This window comes from Mytilus galloprovincialis, chromosome 14 (assembly GCF_965363235.1).
Source record: "Mytilus galloprovincialis chromosome 14, xbMytGall1.hap1.1, whole genome shotgun sequence".
Taxonomy (NCBI): domain Eukaryota; kingdom Metazoa; phylum Mollusca; class Bivalvia; order Mytilida; family Mytilidae; genus Mytilus; species Mytilus galloprovincialis.
In genome coordinates, this window is record NC_134851.1 from 72914099 (window position 1) to 72935425 (window position 21327).

General features: G+C 36.8%; 1 protein-coding gene across 2 annotated transcripts in view; it reads left to right on the forward strand.

The window, feature by feature from the left end:
• The window catches only part of LOC143059532 (hyccin-like), an 80001-nt gene that overhangs the window by 32429 nt on the left and 26245 nt on the right, over positions 1-21327 (forward strand). For both annotated transcript variants that reach the window (XM_076233045.1, XM_076233046.1), the window contains one exon: positions 8261-8305. In XM_076233045.1, the coding sequence (XP_076089160.1) occupies positions 8261-8305 (45 nt within the window). The remainder of the gene's footprint in view (positions 1-8260; positions 8306-21327) is intronic.

A 21327-nucleotide genomic window follows, 5' to 3' on the forward strand; every position in this document is an offset into this window, starting at 1 on the left:
TCCTTTTCAATAACTACCCATGTATCAATCCGAGACGTCAGACATGTGATGTGACATATACCCAGGCAAAAGATGATCATACACTACCAATGTAATAACACATCTAGGCTGATAACCATATATATATCAGCCCTGCAACCACATGATGTCATAACCATATATCAGCCCTGCAACCACATGATGTCATATTGAGGGCTAATAACCATATATCAGCCCTGCAACCACATGATGTCATATTGAGGGCTAATAACCATATATCAGCCCTGCAACCACATGATGTCATATTGAGGGCTAATAACCATATATCAGCCCTGCAACCACATGATGTCATATTGAGGGCTAATAACCATATATCAGCCCTGCAACCACATGATGTCATATTGAGGGCTGAAGTGTGAATTTATAGCTAGTTTGCTTCCAGTTGTTACACATATGAAAAACCTATTGTTTTAGGGATGAGTGTAAAATATACTGTATAATACAATATACACACTTATTAGGTGGTCAGTACTCTACCCACTTATTAGGTGGTCAGTACTCTGCATCTGTATAATACAATATACCCACTTATTAGGTGGTCCGTAAGCTGCATCTGTAATTTCACTTTATACATGACACATTTTTTATGTGCTGGTCCCAAGTAAGAAGCCAGCTATATTCAGTGGTTGTTGTTGGTTCATGTCTGTCATATTAGTTTTTCGTATATTGTTTTGTTATAAATCATGCCATTTGTTTTCTTGTTTTATATTTTTATGTCTGGGCCTTTTATATCTGGGTGTGAGGTATGGGTTTCTCGTTGTAGTAGCCTTCCTGTTGCCTATATATATAGTTATAATTGCTTACATTCACTTGATTTGAAGTTTGGTGGAAAGTTGTCTCATTGTGAATTGGCAATTGTACCTCTTTTCCTTTTTTTTTTTTTTTTTTACATGCACAAGTAATTACATAAGAAAAAACAGGATACTAAATGTGTACATTGTTTGCATATAAATTTAATCTGATTGTAATTAAACATCAAATTAAAGCTGCATACTGTACCATTATTCCAATTATTAGGTTATAATTTTCCCTAGGTTTGCAGACACAGTCAATAGTGTTAAATAATTCAGCCTGTTTAAACTAAACTTCTGTTCAATCAGAACAAATTTCTGAGTAAAAAAATCAATAGAATATAAGCACCTCACACAGTGTAATATATATAAAATTGAGAATGGAAATAGGGAATAATGTTAAAGAGACATTAGAGTCTGACCAAAGAGACATTAGAGCCTGACCAAAGAGACATTAGAGCCTGACCAAAGAGACATTAGAGCCTGACCAAAGAGACATTAGAGCCTGACCAAAGAGACATGAGAGCCTGACTAAAGAGACATTAGAGCCTGACCAAAGAGACATTAGAGCCTGACCAAAGAGACATTAGAGCCTGACCAAAGAGAATACAACAGCCAAAGGACACTGGTCAGTGGGTCTTCAACTCAGCGAGAAAATCCCTCACTTGGAGGTGGTCCTTAGCAGGCCCCTAAAAAAATTGTGTATTAGTTCAGTGAAAATGGACATCACACTTAACTCCAAAACATATAAATGATCTAAAATTAAAAAAACATACAAAACTAACATTTAAGGCCAGAGGGACAGGTTAAAAAACGACGAGTGATTACCGGTATACTGTACTTTGTGAGATTTCTGAACCCTCCTTCTATACCTCTAGCGAATATAGAATAAAGATTAAAAGAAATTCATAGCAATACTTTGTATATATATATTATAAGGGACCAAATATAAAAATACTTTAATTTAGAAATTATTGTGTGCATTTATAATATATATTGCGACTTTTGAAGAATTAACAGAAATGCGAATTTCATTGCTATTTTAGGAAAAAACTACATACAGATGTATAATATGTCATGTATGTATCAGAATGCTAGTTCTATAATTATTGCCATACTCAAGTAGTCACATTAATCGCAATACTTAAAAGTTGTCACATTACTTGCAGTAGTTATACTTTAAATAAAAACCTTGAAAAAATAAATGAATTTAATACACTATTAAAAAAGTGGAATGACTTCTGAGTAAACTGGTTATAGACTTTGTTTTATAATAATGACCATGTGTACAATGTTTTAAATCTAAATATCCTTTACTATTGAAGTCAAGAGTCGGATTATAATGGTGATGATATGTGATTTTGTTTGTTCAGGGAATTCTTTTGTAATCATATTGGTCTGTCATCTTTCTAATGATATTGTTCAGAAATTAATTATAGTCGTAAAATAATAAAGAAGAAAATGATATCTATTGAACTGACAAAATAATAAAGAAGCAAATGATAGCTACTAAACTGATACAAAAATTGCAATAATCATCTCTAAAGTTCAATGCTTCTGTGTAGTACTTTATCATCAAGGCTAGTTATATACAGGTCTAAGTATGTGACAATTTCTAGACAAACTTCCTCCATTGGATAACCGTAGGTTTTACAGGGCAAACACCAGAATTTATATATACTTTGATATAAATTCTCAGATTGGGGCCCCTGCTTTTGTGACGGTAATGGGGTCTCGCTGCATACAGTGCCTCATTGATGAAATTTTCATAACGTACATTGTCATTGTGGACCCAGTCAATCATGATTTTGACGGAATTTTTTTTAAAGATTTTAACAATTTGATTTATTTAAGAAGTTTGATTGGTTAAAGTTTGGAAAATAGAAGAGATCTTTGTAAGGCCAAAAATGTATGTGAACAAGCACCAATACTGTGTCCATTTTTGCCCCAACTGTTCAGGGGTGGACCTCTGCCATTGTATCCAGCTGAGCGAAGCAATTAATTTTCAAGATGCAACTGGAACCACACATATATATCATACTATTTTAGTTGTTCTAAGTGGACACAGGATCTATATAAAGATAGAATGCATGTAGAGATAACATCATTTATTATGATTAAATGACTTTATGAAATGCTGGATCAAGAAATTGATCACATGATCAAAGTCACTCATGAATCTTCCTAGTTATATAAAATGATAAATTAGTCTGTACTATTTAGAACATGCCATAAGTAGGCATTGTCAAGTTGATCATTTCACATAAAAAAAATAATTCAGGTTATATATATGAAAAAAATATTATATGAGGAACATTAAATAAAGAAAATTATTTCCCATTTAGTCAACGCTGACTGTCTGTCTTCTGTCACAGTTTTGGTTGCAAGATAATAAATGGTGAACGCTTATTTTGAAATTTGTTGATAGTTTTAACAGAATGCTTTGGACCACTCAAGGCACTTAGTTTTAACAGAATGCTTTGGACCACTCAAGGCACTTAGTTTTAACAGAATGCTTTGGACCACTCAAGGCACTTAGTTCTAACAGAATGCTTTGGACCACTCAAGGCACTTAGTTTTAACAGAATGCTTTGGACCACTCAAGGCACTTAGTTTTAACAGAATGCTTTGGACCACTCAAGGCACTTAGTTTTAACAGAATGCTTTGGACCACTCAAGGCACTTAGTTTCAACAGAATGCTTTGGACCACTCAAGGCACTTAGTTTTAACAGAATGCTTTGGACCACTCAAGGCTTTGCACCACTCAAGGCGTTGGACCACTCAAGGCACTTAGTTTTAAAAGAATGCTTTGGACCACTCAAGGCTTTGGACCACTCAAGGCACTTAGTTTTAACAGAATGCTTTGGACCACTCAAGGCACTTAGTTTTAACAGAATGCTTTGGACCACTCAAGGCACTTAGTTCTAACAGAATGCTTTGTACCACTCAAGGCACTTAGTTTTAACAGAATGCTTTGGACCACTCAAGGCACTTAGTTTTAACAGAATGCTTTGGACCACTCAAGGCACTTAGTTTTAACAGAATGCTTTGGACCACTCAAGGCACTTAGTTCTAACAGAATGCTTTGGACCACTCAAGGCACTTAGTTTCAACAGAATGCTTTGGACCACTCAAGGCACTTAGTTTTAACAGAATGCTTTGGACCACTCAAGGCACTTAGTTTTAACAGAATGCTTTGGACCACTCAAGGCACTTAGTTTTAACAGAATGGTTTGGACCACTCAAGGCACTTAGTTCTAACAGAATGCTTTGGACCACTCAAGGCACTTAGTTTTCAAGTTTTATCTTGTTGATTGTAAGACTTGACTGGGTTTAGCAAAATAGTAAATTTAAGTTCACCTATTCTGCATTGTTAGAGTTTTGGAAATTTTAGATTCAAGGGTGTATACCGAGTCTTAATTTGATTTTAAATACAAGTCGACCCAGTCTTGTTTTTAAGTCTCATCAATTGTAAGTTTTAGAAGACTGAGTCTTCTCTTGGTCTCTCTGATTGTACATATAAGGTATCCTAGTCTTCTCTTGGTCTCACTGATTGGACATATAAGGTGTCCTAGTCTTCTCTTGGTCTCACTGATTGGACATATAAGGTGTCCTAGTCTTCTCTTGGTCTCACTGATTGTACATATAAGGTGTCCTAGTCTTCTCTTGGTCTCACTGATTGTACAAATAAGGTGTCCTAGTCTTCTCTTGGTCTCACTGATTGTACAAATAAGGTGTCCTAGTCTTCTCTTGGTCCTACTGATTGTACATATAAGGTGTCCTAGTCTTCTCTTGGTCTCACTGATTGTACATATAAGGTGTCCTTGTCTTCTCTTGGTCTCACTGATTGGACATATAAGGTGTCCTAGTCTTCTCTTGGTATCACTGATTGTACATATAAGGTGTCCTAGTCTTCTCTTGGTCTCACTGATTGTACATATAAGATATCATAGTCTTCTCTTGGTCTTACTGATTGTAAATATAAGGTGTCCTAGTCTTCTCTTGGTCTCACTGATTGTACATATAAGGTGTCCTAGTCTTCTCTTGGTCTCACTGATTGTACATATAATTAAGTATCCTAGTCTTCTCTTGGTCTCACTGATTGGACATATAAGGTGTCCTAGTCTTCTCTTGGTCTCACTGATTGTACATATAAGGTGTCCTAGTCTTCTCTTGGTCTCACTGATTGTACAAATAAGGTGTCCTAGTCTTCTCTTGGTCCTACTGATTGTACATATAAGGTGTCCTAGTCTTCTCTTGGTCTCACTGATTGTACATATAAGGTGTCCTTGTCTTCTCTTGGTCTCACTGATTGGACATATAAGGTGTCCTAGTCTTCTCTTGGTATCACTGATTGTACATATAAGGTGTCCTAGTCTTCTCTTGGTCTCACTGATTGTACATATAAGATATCATAGTCTTCTCTTGGTCTTACTGATTGTAAATATAAGGTGTCCTAGTCTTCTCTTGGTCCTACTGATTGTACATATAAGGTGTCCTAGTCTTCTCTTGGTCTCACTGATTGTACATATAAGGTGTCCTTGTCTTCTCTTGGTCTCACTGATTGGACATATAAGGTGTCCTAGTCTTCTCTTGGTATCACTGATTGTACATATAAGGTGTCCTAGTCTTCTCTTGGTCTCACTGATTGTACAAATAAGGTGTCCTAGTCTTCTCTTGGTCCTACTGATTGTACATATAAGGTGTCCTAGTCTTCTCTTGGTCTCACTGATTGTACATATAAGGTGTCCTTGTCTTCTCTTGGTCTCACTGATTGGACATATAAGGTGTCCTAGTCTTCTCTTGGTATCACTGATTGTACATATAAGGTGTCCTAGTCTTCTCTTGGTCTCACTGATTGTACATATAAGATATCATAGTCTTCTCTTGGTCTTACTGATTGTAAATATAAGGTGTCCTAGTCTTCTCTTGGTCTCACTGATTGTACATATAAGGTGTCCTAGTCTTCTCTTGGTCTCACTGATTGTACATATAATTAAGTATCCTAGTCTTCTCTTGGTCTCACTGATTGGACATATAAGGTGTCCTAGTCTTCTCTTGGTCTCACTGATTGTACATATAAGGTGTCCTAGTCTTCTCTTGGTCTCACTGATTGTACAAATAAGGTGTCCTAGTCTTCTCTTGGTCTCACTGATTGTACATATAAGGTGTCCTAGTCTTCTCTTGGTCCTACTGATTGTACATATAAGGTGTCCTAGTCTTCTCTTGGTCTCACTGATTGTACATATAAGGTGTCCTTGTCTTCTCTTGGTCTCACTGATTGGACATATAAGGTGTCCTAGTCTTCTCTTGGTATCACTGATTGTACATATAAGGTGTCCTAGTCTTCTCTTGGTCTCACTGATTGTACATATAAGATATCATAGTCTTCTCTTGGTCTTACTGATTGTAAATATAAGGTGTCCTAGTCTTCTCTTGGTCTCACTGATTGTACATATAAGGTGTCCTAGTCTTCTCTTGGTCTCACTGATTGTACATATAAGGTGTCATAGTCTTCTCTTGGTCTTTCTGAATGTACATATAAGTTGTCTTAGTCTTCTCATGGTCTCACTGATTGTACATATAATTAAGTATCCTAGTCTTCTCTTGGTCTCACTGATTGTACATATAAGGTTCCTAGTCTTCTTTTGGTCTCACTAAATGTATATACTGTGTCCTTATAAGTCTTGTTTTTGTCTCAGTGATTCTTAATATATAATAAGGAGACCGAGTTTACTTATTGTAAATTTAGGATGATTCAACCTTGTTGGGTGACTTGCTGATTAATATTGTAAATATAAAGTTGAGATCCAGCACTGTCTTGCTAAGGAATGACTGATTCTAAATATAAGATGATTCTGTTTTGTTGTGGACTTGCTGGTTGCAAATAACAATAACAGCATATCATTAAGGTTGTCAGACTATTTTTTTCATCAATAAAAAACAAATAAAATATGTTTAATTGTTGGTAGAAGACATTACACAAGCTTTATGGGAAGAAATAAAATACCATTAAGCAGAATCATCTAGCCTAGAGCAAACTTTGGGGAAAATGTTTAGTTTTTAATGAAATTGAAATGTGATAGTTATCCTGTATAGTCCTGACACTGTGTTAACTTATTTTTGTAATAAAATAAATTTCTATGGAGGTTATAATGTCAGTTCAGTTTCATTCTGGCTGGAGGGTTTGACTTTAAGTAGGCTGTATTAGGGTCTGAAAAGGGTTTATAGAATAGACAATATTGGAATAATGCTACAGAGAAATGGGCCATTAAAAATAACAAAATTAGAAAAAAAAAGACACAAAAATGAAGGACATTTTTTTAGACACCTTTTCTGAATTAATAATACGACCCTGAGTAGTGTTATTCTTAGCATGACATAATTTCTTGTTTGTCTCTCTGAGAGAAAAGTCATGAAAGTGAGATTTTGTAGTCTGATGTACTGTAGTAATCTGTTCAATAATTTTGGTAACTCCAATGTTATCCATTTTATATATTATAAAAAGAAACATGTGGTATGATTGCCAATGAGACAGCTATCCACATAAGACCAAAATGACACAGACATTAACAACTATAGGTCACCGTACAGCCTTCAACAATGTGCAAAGCCCATACCGCATAGTGAGCTATAAAAGGCCCTGATAAGACAATGTAAAACAATTCAAACGAGAAAACTAACGGCCTTATTTTTGTAAAAAAATGAACGAAAAAACAAATATGTAACACATAAACAAACGACAACCACTGAATTACAGGCTCCTGACTTGGGACAGGCACATACATAAATAATGTGGCGGGGTTAAACATGTTAGGGCGATTCCAACCCTCCCCCTAACCTGGGACAGTGGTATTAGAGTACAACATAAGAACGAACTATAAAAATCAGTTGAAAAAGGCTTAACTCATCTGATGGACAAAAATACAAGTGGACGTGGCCCGGTACTTATACATCCCGACACAAAAAGACACAATAAACAGATCTGAGAGTACTCGCAGTTATCTGACAGCTAGTTCAAAGCCACTAACAACTAATATTACTTCTTTCTGCACTTTGATGTTTTAGAAACAAATAGCAGAAAAGTCATGACATTTTTTCTAGTCAATATATTTGATGTGAAAAAATGCAATTATCTGTAGTCTTAAGAGTTCAGCAATATGAAACTTTACATTTTAAAGGCAAATATATATGTGATATAATATACTATTTGATATTAAAAAGTCATTTTACAGTCTACAAGCAGAAATTTATAAACAATATTTATACATTAAGCTGTCTTCCAGAGTTTATGTAAGTTTTAATCAACTTTCTATTTTAGACTGACAGTCTTTCTTTCTATTCCAGAGTTGTGAAGGTGTTGAAGCTCTGCTGTTAGCTGCATATAACTTGTTCTATTTTAGACTGACAGTCTTTCTTTCTATTCCAGAGTTGTGGAGGTGTTGAAGCTCTGCTGTTAGCTGCATATAACTTGGTATGTAATGTTTCTTAATAAATCAAGTTTTAATTTTCATATCATTTAACAAAAAAATGTCTTGTCTGTTTTTCGTGTATACTTAGTTGCATTGACCATACATTCATTTTACCATGGTTAATTTTGTCCCCAGCATGACACGATGTGGGGGATATATTCATTTTACCATGGTTAATTTTTGTCCCCAGCATGACACGATGTGGGGGAGATAGAAATACCAGGCGTCTGTACAACCAACACTGCATGCTATCTCACCTATATAATTTTTGCCACATTTTTATGCCCCACCTACGATAGTAGAGGGGCATTATGTTTTCTGGTCTGTGCGTCCGTTCGTCCGTCCGTCCGTTAGTTCGTCCGTTCGTCCGTCTGTCCCGCTTCAGGTTAAAGTTTTTGGTCAAGGTAGTTTTTGATGAAGCTGAAGTCCAATCAACTTGAAACTTAGTACATATGTTCCTTATGATATGATCTTTCTAATTTTAAAGACAAATTAAACTTTTGACCCCTATTTCACGGTCCACTGAACATAGAAAATGAAAGTGCGAGTTTCAGGTTAAAGTTTTTGGTCACGGTAGTTTTTGATGAAGTTGAAGTCCAATCAACTTGAAACTTAGTACAAATGTTCCCTATGATATGATCTTTTTAATTTTAATGCCTAATTATATTTTTTACCCATTTTCACGGTCCATTGAACATGGAAAATGATAGTGCGAGTGGGGCATCCGTGTACTTTTGCCACATTTTTATAAATTTACATGAAAGGCTTATCATTACTTATTGCAATGTTTGTGTTCTCAAGCTGTAACATATGTACTTAGTTATTGGACAGATATGAGATGTGAAACACAGGGACATTACCTTCTGTTCTTGGACAGATATGAGATGTGAAACACAGGGACATTACCTTCTGTTCTTACTTAGTTATTGGACAGATATGAGATGTGAAACACAGGGACATTACCTTCTGTTCTTGGACAGATATGAGATGTGAAACACAGGGACATTACCTTCTGTTCTTGGACAGATATGAGATGTGAAACACAGGGACATTACCTTCTGTTCTTACTTAGTTATTGGACAGATATGAGATGTGAAACACAGGGACATTACCTTCTGTTCTTGGACAGATATGAGATGTGAAACACAGGGACATTACCTTCTGTTCTTGGACAGACATGAGATGTGAAACACAGGGACATTACCTTCTGTTCTTGGACAGATATGAGATGTGAAACACAGGGACATTACCTTCTGTTCTTGGACAGATATGAGATGTGAAACACAGGGACATTACCTTCTGTTCTTGGACAGACATGAGATGTGAAACACAGGGACATTACCTTCTGTTCTTGGACAGATATGAGATGTGAAACACAGGGACATTACCTTCTGTTCTTGGACAGATATGAGATGTGAAACACAGGGACATTACCTTCTGTTCTTGGACAGATATGAGATGTGAAACACAGGGACATTACCTTCTGTTCTTGGACAGATATGAGATGTGAAACACAGGGACATTACCTTCTGTTCTTACTTAGTTATTGGACAGATATGAGATGTGAAACACAGGGACATTACCTTCTGTTCTTGGACAGATATGAGATGTGAAACACAGGGACATTACCTTCTGTTCTTGGACAGACATGAGATGTGAAACACAGGGACATTACCTTCTGTTCTTGGACAGATATGAGATGTGAAACACAGGGACATTACCTTCTGTTCTTGGACAGATATGAGATGTGAAACACAGGGACATTACCTTCTGTTCTTGGACAGACATGAGATGTGAAACACAGGGACATTACCTTCTGTTCTTGGACAGATATGAGATGTGAAACACAGGGACATTACCTTCTGTTCTTGGACAGATATGAGATGTGAAACACAGGGACATTACCTTCTGTTCTTGGACAGATATGAGATGTGAAACACAGGGACATTACCTTCTGTTCTTGGACAGATATGAGATGTGAAACACAGGGACATTGCCTTCTGTTCTTGGACAGATATGAGATGTGAAACACAGGGACATTACCTTCTGTTCTTGGACAGATATGAGATGTGAAACACAGGGACATTACCTTCTGTTCTTGGACAGATATGAGATGTGAAACACAGGGACATTACCTTCTGTTCTTGGACAGATATGAGATGTGAAACACAGGGACATTACCTTCTGTTCTTGGACAGATATGAGATGTGAAACACAGGGACATTACCTTCTGTTATTGGACAGATATGAGATGTGAAACACAGGGACATTACCTTCTGTTCTTGGACAGATATGAGATGTGAAACACAGGGACATTACCTTCTGTTCTTGGACAGATATGAGATGTGAAACACAGGGACATTACCTTCTGTTCTTGGACAGATATGAGATGTGAAACACAGGGACATTACCTTCTGTTCTTGGACAGATATGAGATGTGAAACACAGGGACATTACCTTCTGTTCTTGGACAGATATGAGATGTGAAACACAGGGACATTACCTTCTGTTCTTGGACAGATATGAGATGTGAAACACAGGGACATTACCTTCTGTTCTTGGACAGATATGAGATGTGAAACACAGGCACATTACCTTCTGTTCTTATATGAGATGTGAAACACAGGCACATTACCTTCTGTTCTTATATGAGATGTGAAACACAGGGACATTACCTTCTGTTCTTATATGAGATGTGAAACACAGGCACATTACCTTCTGTTCTTATATGAGATGTGAAACACAGGCACATTACCTTCTGTTCTTATATGAGATGTGAAACACAGGGACATTGCCTTCTGTTCTTGGACAGATATGAGATGTGAAACACAGGGACATTACCTTCTGTTCTTGGACAGATATGAGATGTGAAACACAGGGACATTACCTTCTGTTCTTGGACAGATATGAGATGTGAAACACAGGGACATTACCTTCTGTTCTTGGACAGATATGAGATGTGAAACACAGGGACATTACCTTCTGTTCTTATATGAGATGTGAAACACAGGCACATTACCTTCTGTTCTTATATGAGATGTGAAACACAGGGACATTACCTTCTGTTCTTATATGAGATGTGAAACACAGGGACATTACCTTCTGTTCTTATATGAGATGTGAAACACAGGGACATTACCTTCTGTTCTTATATGAGATGTGAAACACAGGGACATTACCTTCTGTTCTTGGACAGATATGAGATGTGAAACACAGGGACATTACCTTCTGTTCTTGGACAGATATGAGATGTGAAACACAGGGACATTACCTTCTGTTCTTGGACAGATATGAGATGTGAAACACAGGGACATTACCTTCTGTTCTTGGACAGACATGAGATGTGAAACACAGGGACATTACCTTCTGTTCTTGGACAGATATGAGATGTGAAACACAGGGACATTACCTTCTGTTCTTGGACAGATATGAGATGTGAAACACAGGGACATTACCTTCTGTTCTTGGACAGATATGAGATGTGAAACACAGGGACATTACCTTCTGTTCTTGGACAGATATGAGATGTGAAACACAGGGACATTACCTTCTGTTCTTGGACAGATATGAGATGTGAAACACAGGGACATTACCTTCTGTTCTTATATGAGATGTGAAACACAGGGACATTACCTTCTGTTCTTATATGAGATGTGAAACACAGGGACATTACCTTCTGTTCTTATATGAGATGTGAAACACAGGGACATTACCTTCTGTTCTTATATGAGATGTGAAACACAGGGACATTACCTTCTGTTCTTATATGAGATGTGAAACACAGGGACATTACCTTCTGTTCTTGGACAGATATGAGATGTGAAACACAGGGACATTACCTTCTGTTCTTGGACAGATATGAGATGTGAAACACAGGGACATTACCTTCTGTTCTTGGACAGATATGAGATGTGAAACACAGGGACATTACCTTCTGTTCTTGGACAGATATGAGATGTGAAACACAGGGACATTACCTTCTGTTCTTGGACAGATATGAGATGTGAAACACAGGGACATTACCTTCTGTTATTGGACAGATATGAGATGTGAAACACAGGGACATTACCTTCTGTACTTGGACAGATATGAGATGTGAAACACAGGGACATTACCTTCTGTTATTGGACAGATATGAGATGTGAAACACAGGGACATTACCTTCTGTACTTGGACAGATATGAGATGTGAAACACAGGGACATTACCTTCTGTTCTTGGACAGATATGAGATGTGAAACACAGGGACATTACCTTCTGTTCTTGGACAGATATGAGATGTGAAACACAGGGACATTACCTTCTGTTCTTGGACAGATATGAGATGTGAAACACAGGGACATTACCTTCTGTTCTTGGACAGATATGAGATGTGAAACACAGGGACATTACCTTCTGTTATTGGACAGATATGAGATGTGAAACACAGGGACATTACCTTCTGTTCTTGGACAGATATGAGATGTGAAACACAGGGACATTACCTTCTGTTCTTGGACAGATATGAGATGTGAAACACAGGGACATTACCTTCTGTTCTTGGACAGATATGAGATGTGAAACACAGGGACATTACCTTCTGTTATTGGGCAGATATGAGATGTGAAACACAGGGACATTACCTTCTGTACTTGGACAGATATGAGATGTGAAACACAGGGACATTACCTTCTGTTCTTGGACAGATATGAGATGTGAAACACAGGGACATTACCTTCTGTTCTTGGACAGATATGAGATGTGAAACACAGGGACATTACCTTCTGTTCTTGGACAGATATGAGATGTGAAACACAGGGACATTACCTTCTGTTCTTGGACAGATATGAGATGTGAAACACAGGGACATTACCTTCTGTTATTGGACAGATATGAGATGTGAAACACAGGGACATGAGATGTGAAACACAGGGACATTACCTTCTGTTCTTGGACAGATATGAGATGTGAAACACAGGGACATTACCTTCTGTTATTGGACAGATATGAGATGTGAAACACAGGGACATTACCTTCTGTTCTTGGACAGATATGAGATGTGAAACACAGGGACATTACCTTCTGTTCTTGGACAGATATGAGATGTGAAACACAGGGACATTACCTTCTGTTCTTGGACAGATATGAGATGTGAAACACAGGGACATTACCTTCTGTTCTTGGACAGATATGAGATGTGAAACACAGGGACATTACCTTCTGTTCTTGGACAGATATGAGATGTGAAACACAGGGACATTACCTTCTGTTCTTGGACAGATATGAGATGTGAAACACAGGGACATTACCTTCTGTTCTTGGACAGATATGAGATGTGAAACACAGGGACATTACCTTCTGTTCTTGGACAGATATGAGATGTGAAACACAGGGACATTACCTTCTGTTCTTGGACAGATATGAGATGTGAAACACAGGGACATTACCTTCTGTTCTTGGACAGATATGAGATGTGAAACACAGGGACATTACCTTCTGTTCTTGGACAGATATGAGATGTGAAACACAGGGACATTACCTTCTGTTCTTGGACAGATATGAGATGTGAAACACAGGGACATTACCTTCTGTTCTTGGACAGATATGAGATGTGAAACACAGGGACATTACCTTCTGTTCTTGGACAGATATGAGATGTGAAACACAGGGACATTACCTTCTGTTCTTGGACAGATATGAGATGTGAAACACAGGGACATTACCTTCTGTTCTTGGACAGATATGAGATGTGAAACACAGGGACATTACCTTCTGTTCTTGGACAGATATGAGATGTGAAACACAGGGACATTACCTTCTGTACTTGGACAGATATGAGATGTGAAACACAGGGACATTACCTTCTGTTCTTGGACAGATATGAGATGTGAAACACAGGGACATTACCTTCTGTTCTTGGACAGATATGAGATGTGAAACACAGGGACATTACCTTCTGTTCTTGGACAGATATGAGATGTGAAACACAGGGACATTACCTTCTGTTCTTGGACAGATATGAGATGTGAAACACAGGGACATTACCTTCTGTTCTTGGACAGATATGAGATGTGAAACACAGGGACATTACCTTCTGTTCTTGGACAGATATGAGATGTGAAACACAGGGACATTACCTTCTGTTCTTGGACAGATATGAGATGTGAAACACAGGGACATTACCTTCTGTTCTTGGACAGATATGAGATGTGAAACACAGGGACATTACCTTCTGTTCTTGGACAGATATGAGATGTGAAACACAGGGACATTACCTTCTGTTCTTGGACAGATATGAGATGTGAAACACAGGGACATTACCTTCTGTTCTTGGACAGATATGAGATGTGAAACACAGGGACATTACCTTCTGTTCTTGGACAGATATGAGATGTGAAACACAGGGACATTACCTTCTGTTCTTGGACAGATATGAGATGTGTACACAGGGACATTACCTTCTGTTCTTGGACAGATATGAGATGTGAAACACAGGGACATTACCTTCTGTTCTTGGACAGATATGAGATGTGAAACACAGGGACATTACCTTCTGTTCTTGGACAGATATGAGATGTGAAACACAGGGACATTACCTTCTGTTCTAGGACAGATATGAGATGTGAAACACAGGGACATTACCTTCTGTTCTTGGACAGATATGAGATGTAAAACACAGGGACATTACCTTCTGTACCTTCTGTTCTTGGACAGATATGAGATGTGAAACACAGGGACATTACCTTCTGTTCTTGGACAGATATGAGATGTGAAACACAGGGACATTACCTTCTGTTCTTGGACAGATATGAGATGTGAAACACAGGGACATTACCTTCTGTTCTTGGACAGATATGAGATGTGAAACACAGGGACATTACCTTCTGTTCTTGGACAGATATGAGATGTAAAACACAGGGACATTACCTTCTGTTCTTACTTAGTTATTGTCCTTGGACAGATATGAGATGTGAAACACAGGGACATTACCTTCTGTTCTTACTTAGTTATTGTCCTTGGACAGATATGAGATGTGAAACACAGGGACATTACCTTCTGTTCTTGGACAGATATGAGATGTGAAACACAGGGACATTACCTTCTGTTCTTGGACAGATATGAGATGTGAAACACAGGGACATTACCTTCTGTTCTTGGACAGATATGAGATGTGAAACACAGGGACATTACCTTCTGTTCTTGGACAGATATGAGATGTGAAACACAGGGACATTACCTTCTGTTCTTGGACAGATATGAGATGTAAAACACAGGGACATTACCTTCTGTTCTTACTTAGTTATTGTCCTTGGACAGATATGAGATGTGAAACACAGGGACATTACCTTCTGTTCTTGGACAGATATGAGATGTAAAACACAGGGACATTACCTTCTGTTCTTGGACAGATATGAGATGTGAAACACAGGGACATTACCTTCTGTACCTTCTGTTCTTGGACAGATATGAGATGTGAAACACAGGGACATTACCTTCTGTTCTTACTTAGTTATTGTCCTTGGACAGATATGAGATGTGAAACACAGGGACATTACCTTCTGTTCTTGGACAGATATGAGATGTGAAACACAGGGACATTACCTTCTGTTATTGGACAGATATGAGATGTGAAACACAGGGACATTACCTTCTGTTATTGGACAGATATGAGATGTGAAACACAGGGACATTACCTTCTGTTCTTGGACAGATATGAGATGTGAAACACAGGGACATTACCTTCTGTTCTTGGACAGATATGAGATGTGAAACACAGGGACATTGCCTTCTGTTCTTGGACAGATATGAGATGTGAAACACAGGGACATTACCTTCTGTTCTTGGACAGATATGAGATGTGAAACACAGGGACATTACCTTCTGTTCTTGGACAGGTATGAGATGTGAAACACAGGGACATTACCTTCTGTTCTTGGACAGATATGAGATGTGAAACACAGGGACATTACCTTCTGTTCTTGGACAGACATGAGATGTGAAACACAGGGACATTACCTTCTGTTCTTGGACAGATATGAGATGTGAAACACAGGGACATTACCTTCTGTTCTTGGACAGATATGAGATGTGAAACACAGGGACATTACCTTCTGTTCATTTGTTAATCTGTATCATGTATTGTTTGGCTATTTTACTTTTTCATCGCAGTCCATTGTGTTCAGTCTTTGTAATCCAGTTTGATGCAGTTTAATAACCACGTGTCAGATATTACATAAAAGTACATTAAATTTGAAGCCTGTCATAAATCAAGAAGATCAAAGTCATTTGAAAGTTTAACGCTTTCATTTTCTGCATCATATCTATAAAGCTTTCTGTAGTATGAGATTTATTACTTTAGGAAACTGCTGAAATATGAACTGAATAAATTGATTATAATTTAGTTTGCTTCGTTATAATTCTGAGTTATTTTAGAAATTAAAAAGAGGAAATATTTTATGGCAGTCTTCAGGAATTTTCCAACAGAGGTTTTAACTCTGATTGGTCAGATGTTAGGTCATTTATATAAAGGTTATAAATCCATTGAGAGATATATTTATAGTAACTTTTTTGGAAGTTCAGAATCTGAAGTGATCTCTACTCCTTACAAACCTTCTCATCACATTTATTTTCAATAATTTTAGAACAAGAACAATATATCATCCTTCATCCAACTTCCAATCAAATATTTTTAATGATAAGACATTCTTTTAAACCAACTACCAACCAAACATCCTGCCTGATGAGAGATAGTATAGTTTTTCAACCAATTTCCAACCAAACTTCCATCCTGATAAGAGATGATATAATCCTTCAACTAACTTCCAACCAAACATCCATCCTGATAAGAGATAATATAATCCTTCAACCAACTTCCAACCAAACATCCATCTTTATAAGTGATAATGTAATCCTTCAACCAACTTCCAACCAAACATCCTTCCTGATGAGAGATAATATAATCCTTCAACCAACTTCCAACCAGACATTCATCCTTATAAGAGATAATGTAATCCTTCAACCAACTTCCAACCAGACATTCATCCTGATAAGAGATAATGTAATCCTTCAACCAACTTCCAACCAGACATTCATCCTGATGAGAGATAATATAATCCTTCAACCAACTTCCAACCAGACATTCATCCTGATGAGAGATAATATAATCCTTCAACCAACTTCCAACCAGACATTCATCCTAATAAGAGATAATGTAATCCTTCAACCAACTTCCAACCAAACATCCTGCATGATAAGAAATATTATAATTTTTCAACCAACTTCCAACTAAACTGACTTAATTTCACTGATTAAACCAGCTGAGGACTTCCTCGGGGTGCAGATTTTCCCATATATTTTAGACCTATTGGTTGCCTTTGGTTTGGTTGTTGTCTCTTTGACATATTTACCTTTTCCATTCTCAATGTTATCCTTCATAATAAGAGGTAAATAAGCATGCAACCAACTTCCAAGTTTTCTGAAAGATTATAAGAGTTCTAATCAGGAAGGGCATTAGGACAGAAGTTGGTTAGATGAATAAATAGAGGTCTATAGTAAATTTGGTCCTTAGTTTTCTCATTTGAATTGTTACATTGTCATTCCGGGGCCTTTTATAGCTGACTGCGGTATGGGCTTTGCTCATTGTTGAAGACTGTACAGTGACCTATAGATGTTAATTTCTGTGTCATTTTGGTCTCTTGTGGAGAGTTGTCTCATTGGCAATCATACCACATTTTTTTTTTATATTTAAATTATTTTAGCATATATGAAGTCAGTTTTTTTAAAAGTCTTTTTTCTTTAGATATCTTTTTAGCATTATATAGTGATCTTAAGTAGTATAATTTTAGCACATTATGAAGTCTATTTGTTTAGATTTCTGTTTTGTTTTTCAAGATGTACTGAGGTCATATATATTGTATTACACTTTTTCCTTTTTTTGGTAAGTTATTTATATTAAACATTTCTATAATTAAACTTGTAATTTAGAATATTTGTTTACTGTTTTACAACTTCTGTCTCAAGCTGTGTTATTGTAAAAAAACTTTGACTAGAGATAGTCATTCAATGTCATGGCTTTAACATATTATGTATGGTGTTTATAGAAGTAAATAGTATTTGACTTTTCTCTGATGTAGGTGGGAGTTTTAATGAGATTTTATAATTATTATTCTGATGTGTTGCATGTTAAACTATCATGCATTAAATCAAAGACATTTATAACAGTTATAGCTTCTTTATTAATTGTAAGAAGAAGTTAAATGGAGATGTTGCATTATAAATCGTGGTGGATCAGAAATAATGTTGGTCTAATATATGAGACGCAATAAAGCTTTAGTCAACTTAGTTCTAAATAATAATTCTTTTTATATTGTCATGTGTAAGTTTTTTGTATTTTGTAAAAATGTTCAAAAATAAAACCTTGAAATGAAGACATAGAAATTAAAAAAGATGTGGCTAAAGAATTTTATCAGTGAAAATAGTTATATAATTGTTGTGATTGTCACACTGGTTATCCTGATCCAAATCAGTGATCAGATCAGAATACGGAGGAGCAGTTAATGAAATTTTTGTAGTTGTGATTAAGTAAAGTTTGGATCTGATTCTCACAGACTATACTAAACCGAATTATGTCAGTCGTTATATTCCGCTGATCTCCGTCTAATCTCTGATTGCTACATTAACCTGGATAGGCTAGAGGGCACAGAATTATTTCAGTTAAGACTATACTTCTTCTGTTGAAACCAGATACAGAATTTACTTTACCACCATGACAAACTTATCATAAATTGATCCTCTAGGATTCAGATCATGATACCATTAGATCTAGAACAAATACTAACAGCATATGTCAGCAGAACTTGTAGTGTTACAGTTAAGGTTGTAAGTTTTACTAAACATTCCTAAATAAGATGGTTACAATTATAGTAAAGTAATGGTTTGAATATATCATTAATAGGGATTAAATTAGGGTTATGTTTTTGGATAGTTTCGGAGAACCTGACCAGGTCTTAGTTGTCTGATTTTCATAGGATGGCATGCAGACATATTCCACCTTTTTGTCTGATTTTCATAGGATGGCATGCAGACATATTCCACCTTTTTGTCTGATTTTCATAGGATGGCATGCAGACATATTCCACCTTTTTGTCTGATTTTCATAGGATGGCATGCAGACATATTCCACCTTTTTGTCTGATTTTCATAGGATGGCATGCAGACATATTCCACCTTTTTTGTCTGATTTTCATAGGATGACATGCAGACATATTCCACCTTTTTGTCTGATTTTCATAGGATGGCATGCAGACATATTCCACCTTTTTGTTTGATTTTCATAGGATGGCATGCAGACATCCTTACATATTGTATAAAGATCTTAACAAGGAACCAAATTGTCAATCTAGAAATAATATAGTTCTAAATAAAAGGCAGATATATTTTAGTTATTGAAAAGGTGATTGTATATATTTAATTTCCACTTTATTCATTGTGATATTGAGAAAGTAATATTTCCTGATCTGTACTGTACAATGCTGTATTGTGTTATTGAGATCTGTAATTACCTATAACTCTGCTCCAACAACAAGCTGGGTCTAATTGGAAAATAGAGATGCTACTGTAATTTTGTCCTTATATTAATCTGTTATTTCAGTCTTATATTACAATAGAATTGACAGGACTAATTAAACCTATCAGAAATAACGGACAAAAATGAAAAGAGCAGCCATTGATTTTCATCTTACAGAGACAGGTGTTATTGGCTGAGAGTAAACAGGGGGTTCTGACAAGGAGCTAAGGGTAAGGTTCTGACTAGGAACCAGTCCGGTGTTATTGGCTTGAAGTAAACTTGGGATATGACTGGGAACCAGTCTGGTGTTATAAGCTTCAAGTATACAGGGGGTTTCAACAGGAAAATAGGCTAGTGATCTGAATGGGCATCAGACCAACGTTATTTACTTGACTCAGTCCCATTAACAAATGCATCCTACATTCAATAAATAAAACAACAAATATTTTTACATGCAATTAGAATATAAAACAGATATTATCAGCCTACTAAATGATTATAAATAATCCTTGTAGTATTTCTAACTTTTCTGTGTTGCTTTCATAAGTTCAGCTTTTTTGTTCTACCAGAGGTGATCTGACCTAGATCATCCCTACCAGATCACCCTAGCTTCAGTTTCCTTTGTTTTGTAACATTTTGGTGGGAATGCTTAAGCCTCAATAAAAATTTTTTGTAGGGAAGAGACTAACTATAAAAAATTATGTAGAAAAAATCCAGTGTCTGAATGAGATTGGAACTCAAGTCCTTAAATCCAGTGTCTGACTGAGATTGGAACTCAAGTCCTTAAATCCAGTGTCTGACTGAGATTGGAACTCAAGTCCTTAAATCCAATGTCTGACTGAGATTGGAACTCAAGTCCTTAAATCCAGTGTCTGACTGAGATTGGAACTCAAGTCCTTAAATCCAGTGTCTGACTGAGATTGGAACTCCAAGTCCTTAAATCCAGTGTCTGACTGAGATTGGAACTCAAGTCCTTAAATCCAGTGTCTGACTGAGATTGGAACTCAAGTCCTTAAATCCAGTGTCTGACTGAAATTGGAACTCAAGTCCTTAAATCCAGTGTCTGACTCCAAATCCAGTGTCTGACTGAGATTGGAACTCAAGTCCTTAAATCCAGTGTCTGACTGAGATTGGAACTCAAGTCCTTAAATCCAGTGTCTGACTGAGATTGGAACTCAAGTCCTTAAATCCAGTGTCTGACTGAGATTGGAACTCAAGTCCTTAAATCCAGTGTCTGACTGAGATTGGAACTCAAGTCCTTTAATCCAGTGTCTGACTGAGATTGGAACTCAAGTCCTTAAATCCAGTGTCTGACTGAGATTGGAACTCAAGTCCTTAAATCCAGTGTCTGACTGAGATTGGAACTCAAGTCCTTAAATCCAGTGTCTGACTGAGATTGGAACTCAAGTCCTTAAATCCAGTGTCTGACTGAGATTGGAACTCAAGTCCTTAAATCCAATGTCTGACTGAGATTGGAACT